General features: G+C 36.9%; 1 protein-coding gene across 2 annotated transcripts in view; it reads right to left on the bottom strand.

Annotated features, from left to right (window-relative positions):
• CDIN1 (CDAN1 interacting nuclease 1) overlaps positions 1-14516 on the bottom strand; it is a 280480-nt gene that overhangs the window by 185595 nt on the left and 80369 nt on the right. For both annotated transcript variants that reach the window (XM_058541179.1, XM_058541178.1), the window contains exons 6-7: positions 4765-4844; positions 4368-4417 (exon numbers count right to left, since the gene is read on the bottom strand). In XM_058541179.1, coding sequence (XP_058397162.1) covers positions 4368-4417; positions 4765-4844 — 130 coding nt within the window. The remainder of the gene's footprint in view (positions 1-4367; positions 4418-4764; positions 4845-14516) is intronic.

Genomic DNA, 14516 nt, shown 5'->3' with positions numbered 1-14516 from the left:
AGAGGTAATTATAGCAACTATTTCCACCTTTAGCCCATATCTCCGAGGAATGAGCTTTCTATGCACATCCCCTCATTTAAATGGCTCAACGGAATTTTTCTATAATGTTTATATGTATTTTGGTAAATAAAGATTTGTAAATGGACATGTGCTTTATCTTCTTTTGAAAAGAGGGAGAGTCACTTTAAACATCCTTTATGCTATGTTAAAAATCCCTCAATTCAATTGAGCACACATTAATAGGCACTTACTAAGTGCAGCCAAGAATACCAACCAGCCTTTGCCCTAAAAGAGGTTCTAGGCTTACAGAGTTCCATAAATCTTCTGTGCATTCAGACCTGTCACAGAGCCAGCATTTAGCAGCTCCTGTTTCACTTCCAGTCTACAGTTGGTGATCTTCTGGGACTTGGAAGCCAAACAACTGACTTGTTGGGAATTACATGTAATCTGGAGGAAAGACATGGGAAACGACTGTGGATTAGGGTGTGGATTCAGAGGCTGTTTCAAGTCTTTTTCTCACGTGTGTGCAAGTGCACACATATTATAATATGTATATAAATGCATACACACATACACATATAAGTTTTTTGATTGCTTACTATGAGGCAGGCGCTGTGTTAAGTGCCTTAGGTATGTTATTCCATCCTCATAGTTACTAGCATCCTTATTTTATAGATGAGGAAACCAAGGCTTAGAAAGGAATCTGCACAAGCCCACATAGTTAATATGTGACAAAGCAGAGGATCAGAAGATCTCTGTGAAGCCTATGGTTTATGACCTCCATACAGCTTCTTAAAAAGTAATAAAATTAATTATGTAAAAATAATTGATACTAGCTAATATTTATTAAATACCATATACTAAGCCTTTGTGCTAAACACTTTGGGTTATCATCTTATTTAATCTTCACAACAACCACATGAGTAGGTACTCTTATTAGTCCCATTTTTACAGTTAATGAAACCAAGGTTCAGGAAGGCTTGAGGAACTTCCTGATGGTCCCAGGGCTGGTAAATAATGAAATCAGGAATGGGACTTGGAATTCTGGTGTATTTTCCAAAAGGATGAGATTACACAAAGTCTGAACAAAAGTATTATCCTATTCTGATACTTTAATTTTGTCAAAAGCATTTGGTAATAATTATCTAATTCTCCATTCCACTGATAATGTCAACCTGGTCATATCGCTCTTGGCATACCAGAGACTTTTTAATTCTGACCATGCACTGTGAGAGTCCAATTTAAATCAAATCAAGCTTATATATTATTTTTAAAAAAATCCTAGAGAATTATCCTGCTCTTTTTCAACACCGGCAGGGGAATATTGTTTAAATCTCAGAATTCCAGAGATGTGGCCACTCACATCCACCATCAAAACAAGCCCTAAGTTATCATCACTGCACTTTTCCTTCTGTTGTCCTCCCCTCCTCCTTCCAATGCATGTGGCTATGCTTATTTAGTTTCCTATTGGAAACAAAATAAAAGGGAACAAATTTTTAAATCACAAAATTTCACACGTTTGCAGAGCCCATTGAAGACATCTGATGAATAACTCTCAATGGTCTCTCATCATTAAGGGCATCCCACATTTTAGAGCTAAATTATTTACTTCTATTCCACATAAAGGCGCTCTCACTTTTATTGTTGTAAATTATTTACATCTAAAATGTTGAATCATGAAACTGAGGTTACTGATGGTACAGAAATGAAACCCACAGCATTTTAAGCTTCCTGCATCATTATCTTTCCTTGCTTCTCTGTTTAGGTGTTTGTCTAATAGCTGTGTCCTGAAGTCACACTTTATGGAAAGTTGAGGTGGCTGATTTCTTATACCGTTTGTGTCAGTGAATATGACCCGTGGCAGGAAAGGTGTAGGTGGGCATGGCTATGTAGCAAAAATACAGTAGACACCAAAAGAAAAAGAAAGCACACCGGCAATTTACATACACTTTGCTACTGTGCTTTTTTGGTGTCTTATTAGTAAATGACCAATTTACTTTATTCTACTTAGACAAACGTCTACATGTAACATTTTCATAATGGAGTAAAAAGGTTTTGCACCTGTTCTATTTACTAAATGTGTGCTTTCTTTCTTACAAAATGATGTAATTCACCGAGAGTAAGCAATGTAAATATTACCAAATTATCAGAACAACATACAAATAGCATTTTCACTCACATGGAAAACTAATAAATTTTATTCAGCGTGAAAGAAAATAATTCCTGTTGCTCAGTCTGGAAAACATCTATGCAAGTGTATTTCCATTATATGAAATTGCTACTACCTCAATGTAAAGAAAAAATCAGTTCTCTATAAACTTCCCACCTGTTTTATTTTGCATGGTAAAAGCAATCACTAATTTGAAATTTTAGAAAGATATACTTCTTGATTATGCTTTGCTTGATATAGACATACATGAAATACAAATTCTAGAAAATGAAGCTTATAAAAACAGTAATTTTACTGGCAATAGGCATAATGGAACTGCAAAATTATAATCTAGTCAGTGAATGCAATTTATAGACATACATCATTATCTTTATCAATTGAAATCATGTACTACATTAAATTCTACTGGCAATACCACAGCCCAAAAAGGAAAGTGAGTGATGGCAAAAATGTAAGGAAAATACTCCAAACAGAATTTATAATGCTCCATAAGCAGAAACACTTGGACTTTGTCTATAATAATATCTTTTATTGATGTATGGCAGTGACCATGGGGCAAAACTTGTAAATAACCTCACAAGCCATTTTCTTCACCAGCAATATAGCAATCTGGTTTCCCGTAAGCATCTCAACTATTACTGAAAAATAGCCTCTTGGCATTTACAAAGCAGTTGACTTCATACTTTAGTCCATGCATATATAATTAGATAGTTATATTTAAAATCAATATGCAATCCTTCAAAAGACATTATGCTTTTAAAACCTTAACTTTAAATTGATTTTTAACTATTTTATGTGCTTTAAAATTAACATGTAATTCGGCCCCAGATACTCTGAGATGGTGTTAGTTGTTATATGAATGTGCTAAACTTTATCACTGCAGCAACATGAGGTCGGCATTCCTACAATTTCTAACGCTATCATTAATTTTACACTGAAATAGAAGTATAGTTTTACTTTGGTCTAATAAAAAGGCAAGCTTATGACAATGCTGTGATTTTATTAATTTAAGTTAGATTATGGGGAACAGACTTGGAGAATAAATACATAAAGGGCTATAACATAGGTACTGAATATTCTTACAAGAGGGCTCTGTTAAAAGATTATTTTTCAAAGGTTAACTTTATGAAAAAGAAAATGAGTGATTTTCTTCACAAAAATTTTACTGACTCTAAACCTTTATGAAACAAGGTGGAATATAAACACTATGCACGCACGCGTGCGTGCACACACACGTGATACTTGATTAGCAAGGGCTTCCAACAAAAAGCCTCCTGAGTGGTAATCACTGAGTCACAATTGGTCACAGTGCCACCTATGCTAACAAAACCTATACCAGGAAGGGCATGTTTTATTATAAGAAATGTAAGACTCATGGACTCAGATAGATATAATTTCCATTAAAAAAATTACTAATTATTTACTCTTTAAATAGCATTTTTTAGCCAAGGATTATCAAAATTCTTAGGGTTGCCACAACACTACTAACTGTACTGATTAATAATGTTCTCCTTCATGAAGTAGGACACTACTGTTCACTCACTCCTGTTTTAAGAAGTCAGCATTAACTCTTTAGTAATCTCAATGTCTTCAATGAAGAGTGACTGGACATCTGTTTGCATAGCCTTAAATTCAGTCCAGAGGGAAAAATTAGCTTGGTATCTCTAAAAATGTTTATTAGGGATCCAAATGACAGCTCAGATTGTAATCAGCATTTAAGCGATAAGAATCCACTTCCCTTTAAAATGTGATGGTCTCTGGCGGCATTTTAATCACATTATCCTTTAACTCTAGGCTCAAAATTTATTCTAGTAAACTCAACTGAATTTGGCTCATTTTAAATAGAAATTTGTTATATTGTAAAAAATATTCATCAGAATGGTTAGATACATTCCAGGACAGTATGTTACATGCCTAATGACTCTGTACCTTTAAACTCATTAGAAACAAAGCAGTTTGAAATAAGCACGTAAATGTGCAACTGCTGAACTGACATCTTCCCATGGCCCATCTGATTTTTCTTAAGCTGTAGACAAGAATGGTCTGTGGTGACCCTCCAGTTGATTGAATGTAAAATAGAAGAGTATGAAATGTGTTTTGTGAAGCAGAACTTTATGTCAGGTTATAGCTAGACACATCTCCTCCACTGAGTCTAAGCCCGTCAATTGTGCACCTAAAATTTTATGGGAAAGGATACTGTTTGATGCAGTCCACCAGTGGTCCATAACAGCAGTCGTTCACCACGCACTGCAGACAAATAAGAGAAGGGCTCTGGGGTGGGGCGACTACAAAACCTATCACACTTAAACAGAATCCTAAAAGCAGTAATCACTTTTCTTAAAAAATTTAAAAAGCTATCAAAAGGCTGTACAGATTTAATCACAGAAAACAAAAATTGTATGCTTTTTATTCACTATAAAAGAGAGCTATTAAAAAGCGAAATGCTCTTCTCGCAAATATTGCGTTGCCATTTATGGTGCACCCTGACCTCAGTGATAGTTTATGATGACAGTAATTAAATGAGGTTTAGAATCCTTTACTCTGCTAGGCAGATAACAGCATTGCCACTGAAAATAGACAGCTGTGATTAATACCTGATAGACTTGATTTGCTAGAACTCCATCTGGAATCTGAGAAGGGTCCCGTAGCATACTATTTATAACAGACTTGGAGGCTGTAGAAGAAAAGAGATGAACTGTTAGCAGACAGTCAACATACTTTTAATGCAACATGAGAAGTGACATATACCTAATGTGTACACAAACCACGGAAATGAAAACATTACTGATACTAATCATTTTTTTAAATCTAAGGGAAGCTTTTAATTAGATCATTTTGCCAAGTTTATAAGCCACATTGCCAGATTTGAAGATGACCTAATTTTTCCAAGGTAAATTAACAAGTAGAGACCTAAAGCATATGTCTCTTTGTAGATAAATTAGCTTTGGAAAAGCCCACTTGGGAAAAAAACATAACAAAAACAATTGGAAAAGAAAATATTTACCTCTTGCAGGTAAGTATTTTATAACCAAGCATGTGTACCTGGAGAGCTCAGTGAAGGCAGGTCAGATTCAAAGACTTCAATGATGTCAATAAAAGCAACTTTCAGCCAAGAAAGCATCTCTGAATTCTAAACCTTTCTAAAATAATTCTCATCAACTGCCATAAAATATTATGACCATTTCCCAGGTGAGGAAAATAGGTAAAAATGACTGACAACTGAGAAAATCTTAAATAAGAAAAATAAATAAATACACATTTATATTTATATATGTATTTTTGTTCCAAAATATATCTCATCGCATTCAATTGCAAAATAAATTGACCTTATCCCAGGGAACTGCTAGAGAAGAAGAGGCTATGGGAGGCATCTAACAAAGGATGCTATACCAGATCACACCCTTTGAAAACTGAGGCAGGAGATCCTGGCCTTGCTGTTTACTGTAGGCACGTGGAAGCCAAGGTGGCCAGAACAGGCAAGTCTCTAGACTGAGGCTAAGTCAGGCATTGCCTAGGAATCAGATCTTTCAAGTCCTCTAGTGGAATCATTCCCAAATTTTCAGCAAAATGGCTTAGGGTCTGGTCCACACAAACACAAACTAAAATGCATATTGGATAACTATCCAGTTAGCAGAATGAACACAGACCACAGATCTACATCATTCAGGTTCTGAGATGACTTTTAGCCTATTTTTTTGAATTTTTATGTTCCTTATCAAGTTCAGTATTGTAAAAATACTGACAGATATGACAAATGTTAGTAAATACCGTGGAAAGAAATAAGGAAATTACATATTTCTCACTTAAGCATCGTACTGAGTCTGCAGAGAAAAAAATGAAGTACAATTATTTTAATTATTTTCTATTCTTGGTCACATAACTGCATGCTTATAGCAATGTTTAGGTACTTAATAGCCATTTGTGAACATGTGTTTGCACTGCAAGTGGAGAGGCCATATTTGGAATCCCCAAAAGAGCATCCTCACCAAGGAATCCTACCCAACCCTATCTCTACAACTAGCTCTGCAACCTGGGCACGTTATGGAGCCTCAAATTCAGTGTCTTCAACTGTAGAAAGTGGAAATATTATCTGAGCTGACTACCTGAAAGGGTTCTTGTGTGAGTCCCTAGAGAAAATAGCTATAACAGCCATTTTGATGTTATTTATTTTGTTAAAGTTGAAGTAATAGCAAGAATCAAACCAGACTCACGCATTTGCTTCATATAAGCTGAAGTTGGACTCAATTATTTCTGAAAGAAATTACCATGGTAAGTGGTACAAATATTGGGAATATGAAGCAGCAAGTCATCTTATTGTAAAAGAATAGATCATTGCAACAGTAGTGTTAAATAGATGGTAATGTATCTGGTAAACTCACTCAGTTTTCCCAACTTAATTCTAAGGCCTGACGTGCTGGAGGGGACCAAAGCAGTCGCTCATGCATTTGGACACCTTCTCTGAGGGTACTTGCTCTGGTCTGCCACTCAGTTACCAGATAGTAATGGCAGACACATTCCTTTAGGGTAACCATGGTGCCATCAGTGTGTCAAGGAAACAAGAGCACCTTCTCCACAGGCAACTGGTCATTGATGCTACACTGCTAACTCTCACAGCCATGTGAGGAAAGATTATTAATCTATAAATGGCCAGACAACATGACCAAAAGTGCTATCCTATGGAAAATTACTGACCTCATACCAAAAAATATACAAACTCATTGTCAAAACCATAAAACAAAGGCTCTTTTTAAAAAAGAAGAGGGACAATACTCTAGGACATGAGAAAATTAGGTCATTTATTTTATAAGGGAAGAAAGGGAAACATTAAAGAAAAAAGAAACTAATGACATCATAATTTTCCTCACAATATAGATTTTAGAATAGTATGCTTATCAGAATTAAGAATCATAGCCAATAAGCTTTTTAAAAAATAGTTTGAATATACTGAATAGAACACTATTCAAATCAAAGGAAGCTTGTGAGAGGAAGTCAGTTATTTTACATTGAATAGTAAAAACTATATATTGAGTCCACATTCATTTTAAAATCAACAAAATGTCTTTTCTCTCCTTGCAACCTGCTGTTTTTTAGAGCAGGAGATAAAGTGCTAACAAACAGGAAGTCATGGCTCCAGACCCAGGACGCACCTGCCCTCCATTTGCAGATCTTCACACAGCTTCATAAAAGTATGTCTGTGTCTCAGACCAAGCCAGAGAGTGCAAACTTACTTTTATACACATATTCTGAAGCTTAGGAACTGCCAAAGGGATGAACAATAACATCATCCAGATAACGAAAGGCAATTGGACACTCATGGGACGGCTGGGGATGAGAGGCCTCAAGGAAGCCTGTGTCTTTCATGGAAGCTGTCCTTAGACCAGTTACTGCCTCTGTTCAATTAGCATCCATCTTTTTTGACCATATGTGGACAGAGGTCTTGTTCTCCCTAATCTTTACTGGAGGCATTCATTCTGTTGATTTCACAGTTTACTCCTGCCACTGATTCAATTGCTGGGATTTCAACTGTCTACGAAGTGTGTACAAAGCAAGAATGTGTGAGTCACTTGGAGCTACACGCACAAGAACAGGAGAGAGCTGGTCCTGTTAAGGCGTGCTACGGAAGACAGGCAATAGGCAATGTCTGGACTAAGGCATAATGCCTAAGGAAAGATTATGACCTTTTTACTGTGAGATATTTCTAACATGAAATCAGTAGCCTAATATAATAAACATCCATGCAACCACCACTCCGATTTAACTCTGGATCTGCAATTAAATTAACTTTAGATAGTCTAACATAATTTGTGTAAACTTTTTTATTTATCAGTCTTGCTAGAGGTTGGTTTATTAGTATTTTTAAGAAACCAAATTTTGGTTTTGTTGATTCTCTCTTCTGCTCCATTTCTTCAAATTTTATTTAATTTTTCCATTTGTGATCATTATTTCTTGCTTTCTACTTCAAGTTTGCTACATTATTCTTTTACTAACTTACTATTTTTATTAAATCAATTTTCAACATTTTATTTTAACATTTACTTTTTAAGGCTATAATTTTTCCTCTAAATTCTGCTTTAGCTACATGCCACAAGTTTTGTTGTCATTTATAAATAATCTGTAGTTTCCATTATGATTTTATCTCCGATCCATAAATTATTTAAAAACATTTCAATTTTTTATATTTCTAGTTTGATTATATTGTGGTCAAAGTACATGATGTTTATATTAATTTGGGGGTATTTGGTTGACTTCCTTTGTATTTTTATATGTGACCAATTTTTTTTTTTTTTGTGAGGAAGGTTAGCCCTGAGCTAACATCTGCCAATCTCCCTCTTTTTGCTGAGGAAGACAGGCCCTGGTCTAACATCCGTGCCCATCTTCCTCCACTTTATATGGGACACTGACACGGCATGGCTTGCCAAGCAGTGCGTCGGTGCATGTCCAGGATCTGAACTCAGGCCACCAGCAGCAGAGCGCGTGCACTTAACCACTATGCCACCGGGCCAGCCCCCTATACGTGACCAATTTTTATGTATGTTTTATATGTCTTAAAAAACACCAAAGTCCCTATTTTTGAGGTACAGGGTTCACATAGGTTGCGATTTTTAACTATATTATTTAAATCTTCTATATTCTTATTAATTTTTTCCAAATTATATATGAAATAATCATCTACTACTACTGTGGATTTGTCAGTTTCTCCTTATAATTCTGCCAATGTTTGCTTTCTATATTAGGAGGCTATATTGTTGGATGCATGAATATGTTTTACATATATCTTTTGGCATCTAGTCATGACCTTTTCTATCTCGTCTTTTGTCTTAAATTTAATATTATTTAGTGGTAATACTGCTGCATCACTTTTCTTTTGGATAGTATCTGCCTGATATGTCTGGTGTTCCATTTTTTTTTTTTTTCCAAGGAAAGATTCACCCTGAGCTAACACGTGTTGCCAATCTCCCTCTTTTTTTCTTTTTCCTCCCCAAAGTCCCAGTGTATGGTTGTATATCCTAGTTGTAAGTCTTTCTAGTTCTTCTATGTGAGCCAATGCCACAGAATGGCAACTGACAGACGAGTGGTGTGGTTCCCTGACTGGGAACCGAACCCAGGCCACTGAAGAGGTGAGAGCGCCAAACTTTAACCACTAGGCCAACAGGGCTGGCTCAGGTGTTCCATTTCTTTACTTTGAACTTCACTGTGTCATTAAGTCTTAGGTGTGACTCTCATAAATAGCCTTTAGCTAGATTTTCTAAAATCAAATTTGAAAAATCTCTGCTTTCTAAAAAGTGAGTTTAATCCACTTATTACAGACACATTTGGACTTATTTCTACCCTCTTATTTCCATGTTCTGCTAACCATTCTCCTCCCCTCTCCCTTTCCCCTTTACTACCTTCCAGTTAAGTGTCCTTTATTCTGCTTTCTCTCTTTACTTATTTGGAAGTAATACAGTTCATCTACTTCTTTAGCAGTCCTCTCAAAAAATGCTTTAAATTGGACAATATCTAATCTAATCATATCTCCTTTGTACTTCTGAACATAAGGAATTTAAGAGGTACTCACTCCAGACAGGAAGCTCCTTCTCCCATCAGCTGCCATGTTATTGTATCTATTATTTTGTCCAGCCACCTTGTTTGTAAACACAATTTCCCAGTTAGTCATTATGATGGTTCATTCTGTATCAGTTTTCCTGGGCCACAGGGTGCCTAGGCATTTGGTCAAACATTATTCTGGATGTGTTTTCACGGGTGCCTCTGGATGAGATTCACTTTTGAATTGGCAGACTGAGTAAAGCAGACTGCCTTCCCTAATGTGGGTGGGTCTCATCTAATCAGTTGAAGGCCTGACTAGAACCAAAAGACTGAGTAGAAGAGAATTCTTTCTGCCTGACTGTCTTTGAGCCGGGACATCGGTGTTTTCCTGCCTTTGGACTCAAACTGAAATATCGGTTCCTCCTGGGTTTCAAGCCTGCAGACCTCTGGACTGGAACTACATCATTGGCTCTTCTGGGTCTCCAGCTTGCTGACTACAGATCTCAGGACTTATCAGCCTCTATAATCATGTGAGCCAATTTCTTATAAAATTTCTTTTCTCTCTCCACACACACACACACAGACACATATCCTGTCTCTCTGGAGAACTTTGACTCATACAGTCTCTTTCTGTTCTTTAAAACATTCGATGCTTATTTAGATTTATCAACATGTTTGCATATTTTCTTTTTCAGCATTGCTTCTTGAACTCCATTCTCAGCTTTTGGACTCAATATCCAAAAATTGAGTATTGTTACTGACGCACCTCATTTATTAGTTTTTTCAGCTGGGATCTCAGATCAGTAAAATCTGTTCGTCTTACCTTGCTTGAAAATATCTTTACTTAGTTCTCACTCTGAAGGATAACATAGCTGGGTATAGAATTATAGGCTAAGATTCATTTTCTTCAAACCTTCAAAGATATGATTCCACTGTTTCTTGATATCTGTTATTGATAAGAACTCTACTGTCAGTCTAATAGCAATTCCTATATAAGTAATTTGCCTTTTATCTCTGGTTGCTTTTAGATTTTTCCTTGATATTCAATAGTTTCATCACTGTGTGCCTGGCTGTGGCTCTTTTTATTTAGCCTGCTTGGAATTAGTGAACCTAAGGATATACGCCTTTAACCTGTTTGAAACATTTTGAGCCATTATAGCTTTAGCCTCCATTCTCTCCTTCTGGAACTCTTATGTGAGACATCTATTAGAAGGTCTTATTCTATCCCCTATGTCTCCCTCTCCTGTAAAGTGTTTATAATTCCTCTCTCTTCATCTCTTGCGTTATACTAAAGTTGCTTTCCTTAGATCCATTCTAGAATTCACTAATTTTTCTTCTAATCTAATTTTTCTAATATTTTTTTCTAATCCAACACTTCCCTCATCTAATGAGCTTTTAATTTCGATGACAATTATTTCATTTCTAAATTTTTTGTTTTTTCTAAATCTATCTGCTCTTTTTCTCACACTATTTTCTATTAATTCATTTATCCAGTTATAGTCTTTCTTTTTATTTATTTAATCAGTTTATATATTTATTTTATAGTTTATAAACATCATCTTATAGATTTAATTTACAGTGTCTTCATTTTCTCATCTCCAGTCCATGGTATGCTATTTCTCCATCTACCTACCTACCTATCTTCCCTATGATAGTGGTTTCCTCATTTGGTTTGTAAATTTTTACTGTCAGCTTAATTTCAGCAGGAATTGTTTGAACAGCACTGTGGAAATAACCAGGACAGAGTAGTTTTATGTTTACTTTTGCAGAGACCAGTTTTATTGTTAATTTCTTAGCTTGGGCTTCCTGCAAAATTTGGACCCAAACCCACAAATGGTGCTGACCTGTTTCTAATTTCTCTCCCCTCTCCTAACACTCCACAACTCAAGGCCATATACAGTAAGCAAGCTTCTTTGCCATTTTCTCCAGGCAAGTGGAGTTTTCCTAGTCTTTTTTTCATGGTTTGGACTATATGTGGAGGCTCAATTCCAGCTCCTAGTTGCACATCTTTCCCTCCAGGGTGTTAAAAACCCAAGGCCCAGCTCCTCATGTCTATATCTAAAGCTAACAATTCCTGTGGGCCTTACACAGTGTGAGCCCCTGATTACCACTCTGAATATACATTCTGGCTCCAGTCCTGCACCTGAAGATTGAATTCCTTTTGTTTGTACTTGGATATGTATTTTAAAAGATTTTTTTGTTTATTTTGCCTATCATTTCTATGTCTTTGTCCTGGAAATAAGGCCCATCAATGAAAACTCATTCTGCTATGTTGCTGAAATTTTTGGAAACCCTTTATTAAAAAGTTCAAGGGAAAGCTTATTTCCTTTTATGTTTGTTAATTTTTTTGGAGTTAAAGTTACACAAATTTAAAAAGAAAAGGTCCTTCCAAGAAGTTGGAGCCCCAAACGACAGAGCGAAGGGCAGGTGGCAGGGATGCAGAGAGGGTGGGGAGTAGAGCCACCTAAGTCACCTCTAAAGACCTCTCTGCTGCATGGCGTCCGGCCAGGCCAGGGAATGGGACAATGGTCACTGGCAGCTAGAAAATAAATTGTTACCCTGACTCCTCCAAGGCTGCTGTCTCATCACAGGCCAAAGCATGGTGCTCATCAACAAGCTTAGGAAACAAGATAATTTATTTCTGTGGGTTTGAGAACCACTTCCACTGGATTCTCAAATATAAACCCTTATTTTTTGAGAGTGGAAGGGGCTTTACACAACAACTTCTTAACATGCTCATCATTCGGCAACTTGGGCTGGGCTTGGTGGATACAGCTTGCTCTTTATGTGGCGTCAACTGGAGTGGATTATCTGGGTGCTAGAGGACTTACTTTCATGAGGACTCACTCACATGTCTGGCAAATCTGGGCTGGCTGGGACCTCAGCTGGAACTGTGGGTGAAGGGCCTTGGTTTCTCTCCATGCGGGCCTCTCTAAGGTCTGCTTCGATGTTTCCTTGAAATGGTGGATGAGTTCCAAAAGCAAGCACCCCAAGAGAACCAGGCAGAAGCTTATCGCTTCTTATGACCTAGTCTCTGATGCTGGTGGCCTGGGTTCAGATCCCGGGCGTGCACTGACGCACTGTTTGTCAAGCCATGCTGTGTCAGTGTCCCATATAAAGTGGAGGAAGATGGGCACGGATGTTAGAAAAATTGATGTTCCTAAAGGTGAAACCACAGTGGTAGCTGATATGACCAAGTCTGTATTAGTCAATGAGCCACAGGTAGGTCTCTGCTTGGCAAGTTGATGACTTCAAGAAGCCTCTCTAATAATTCCCTCTGGTAGCCTGTTCATTTATATCTCCTGTGTTTCCATTTGCTGGCCAAGACCCATACCACATCATGGTGTCTGCCTCAGTGCATAATTAGAAAGCAGTTAATTCTAAGTCATTAAAAGTGTTGCCCAGGATTGGAAAGATTCATGGAAAGGGAGAGAGGGCATGAATGTGTGCACTTTTTTTGGCTTTTTGGCTGGCCCCCTAATATAATAGGAAAACAACAAACTAAACTTTAGATTTCTTAAATTTTAGGAGAACAGTAGATGGGGAAGCAGAGATGAGATTTCAAGGTAAATTAGATAATATGAAAATTCACACACTTTCAGAACAGTGAAAGAAACATTTCCTGGGAACTAAGCCCATGTGACTAATTACAGCCAGAGATAGTGCTTCTATTCAGAAATAACTTTCGTCTAATTCTCCTGAGAAAAATCTCAACGACTTTCAAGGAAAACACAGCTATTCAGTTTCTGCCCTTTATCCAACACAGAGATCCATCTTTCTTATACTTTATTAATTACCAAAAAAGAGTCCAAATTCTATGAGTCAGACAATCTAAGCAACGAAGGCAAAGTACAAGTCAGTCTCATTTGAAGGAAAGACAAATACCATAAAAATATCTTAAAAGGTTACAATAATTTTACAGAAATCTCGAAATTCCCTGAGTTTTCAAGAAAGCCTATATTTTGGTCCCTCAAGCACATGAGCTATTCATTTAAATGAACAAGTTAGTAGCCTGATCTAAAAATAGCTGTACAATTAACAGTGTACTATATAATTAAAATCCTTATATCATTAAATTATGCGGACGTTAACTTCACTATGAATTCTTTATGTAATGAGACAGTTAAAAGATACATTTCTTCAGTTGTAATTAATCTTTCAGCAAGTCCGCTGAGCACAATGGCAGCACAATACTGTGCCAAAGTGAGAGATGGGGTTTACAAAGAGTCGTGCTGCAAGCTCTTGGGGCTTCTGGAAACAACGCGTGTGAAAGGAGAAGTGCAATTAGTCTCCGAAGGCAAGTTACCAGCAACACTCGTTCTGTAGCATCACCTTCGGAAGCCCCAAGTGACAGACTAGTGCTGGAAACTACTCCAAAGAAAGCACACGATATACATTCTGTACCCTTGGCGATTTTCTACAGTGGCCGTGGTCAACAGGACGAGTTGAAGAAAGGGCTGAGGAACTTAATACATTTTTAAGAACTGAAGAAATTACTTCTACAGTGTAGCAATTAAGTGTAAATTAAAAGAACCATTTAATTACCTTTTTTGCTGACTTTAGCAGAAAAAAATTTTAATAGTCGCCAATAAAAATGAATATGAACCAAAAACATCTATAAATTAAGCACCATTATGCCGGGGATAATAAAGAACATTTGCGGTTAGATTATCACATACAGCTGCAGTATCCTGAGCTGGGGGTATTTCAGTGGCCTTGTGAACTTCTCTCTTCCTGTTCCCATGTTATGAGGGGAAAAAGGGTTGATGTGAGAACAAAGTACTGTCAGCAATCTACCCTTTAAACTGCTCAGACCTGG

The sequence above is a fragment of the Diceros bicornis genome, chromosome 5 (genome assembly GCF_020826845.1).
Source record: "Diceros bicornis minor isolate mBicDic1 chromosome 5, mDicBic1.mat.cur, whole genome shotgun sequence".
NCBI classification, from domain to species: Eukaryota; Metazoa; Chordata; class Mammalia; order Perissodactyla; family Rhinocerotidae; genus Diceros; species Diceros bicornis.
Note: the sequence above shows the minus strand (reverse complement) of the source record. Positions and strands in the feature narration are given on the sequence as shown.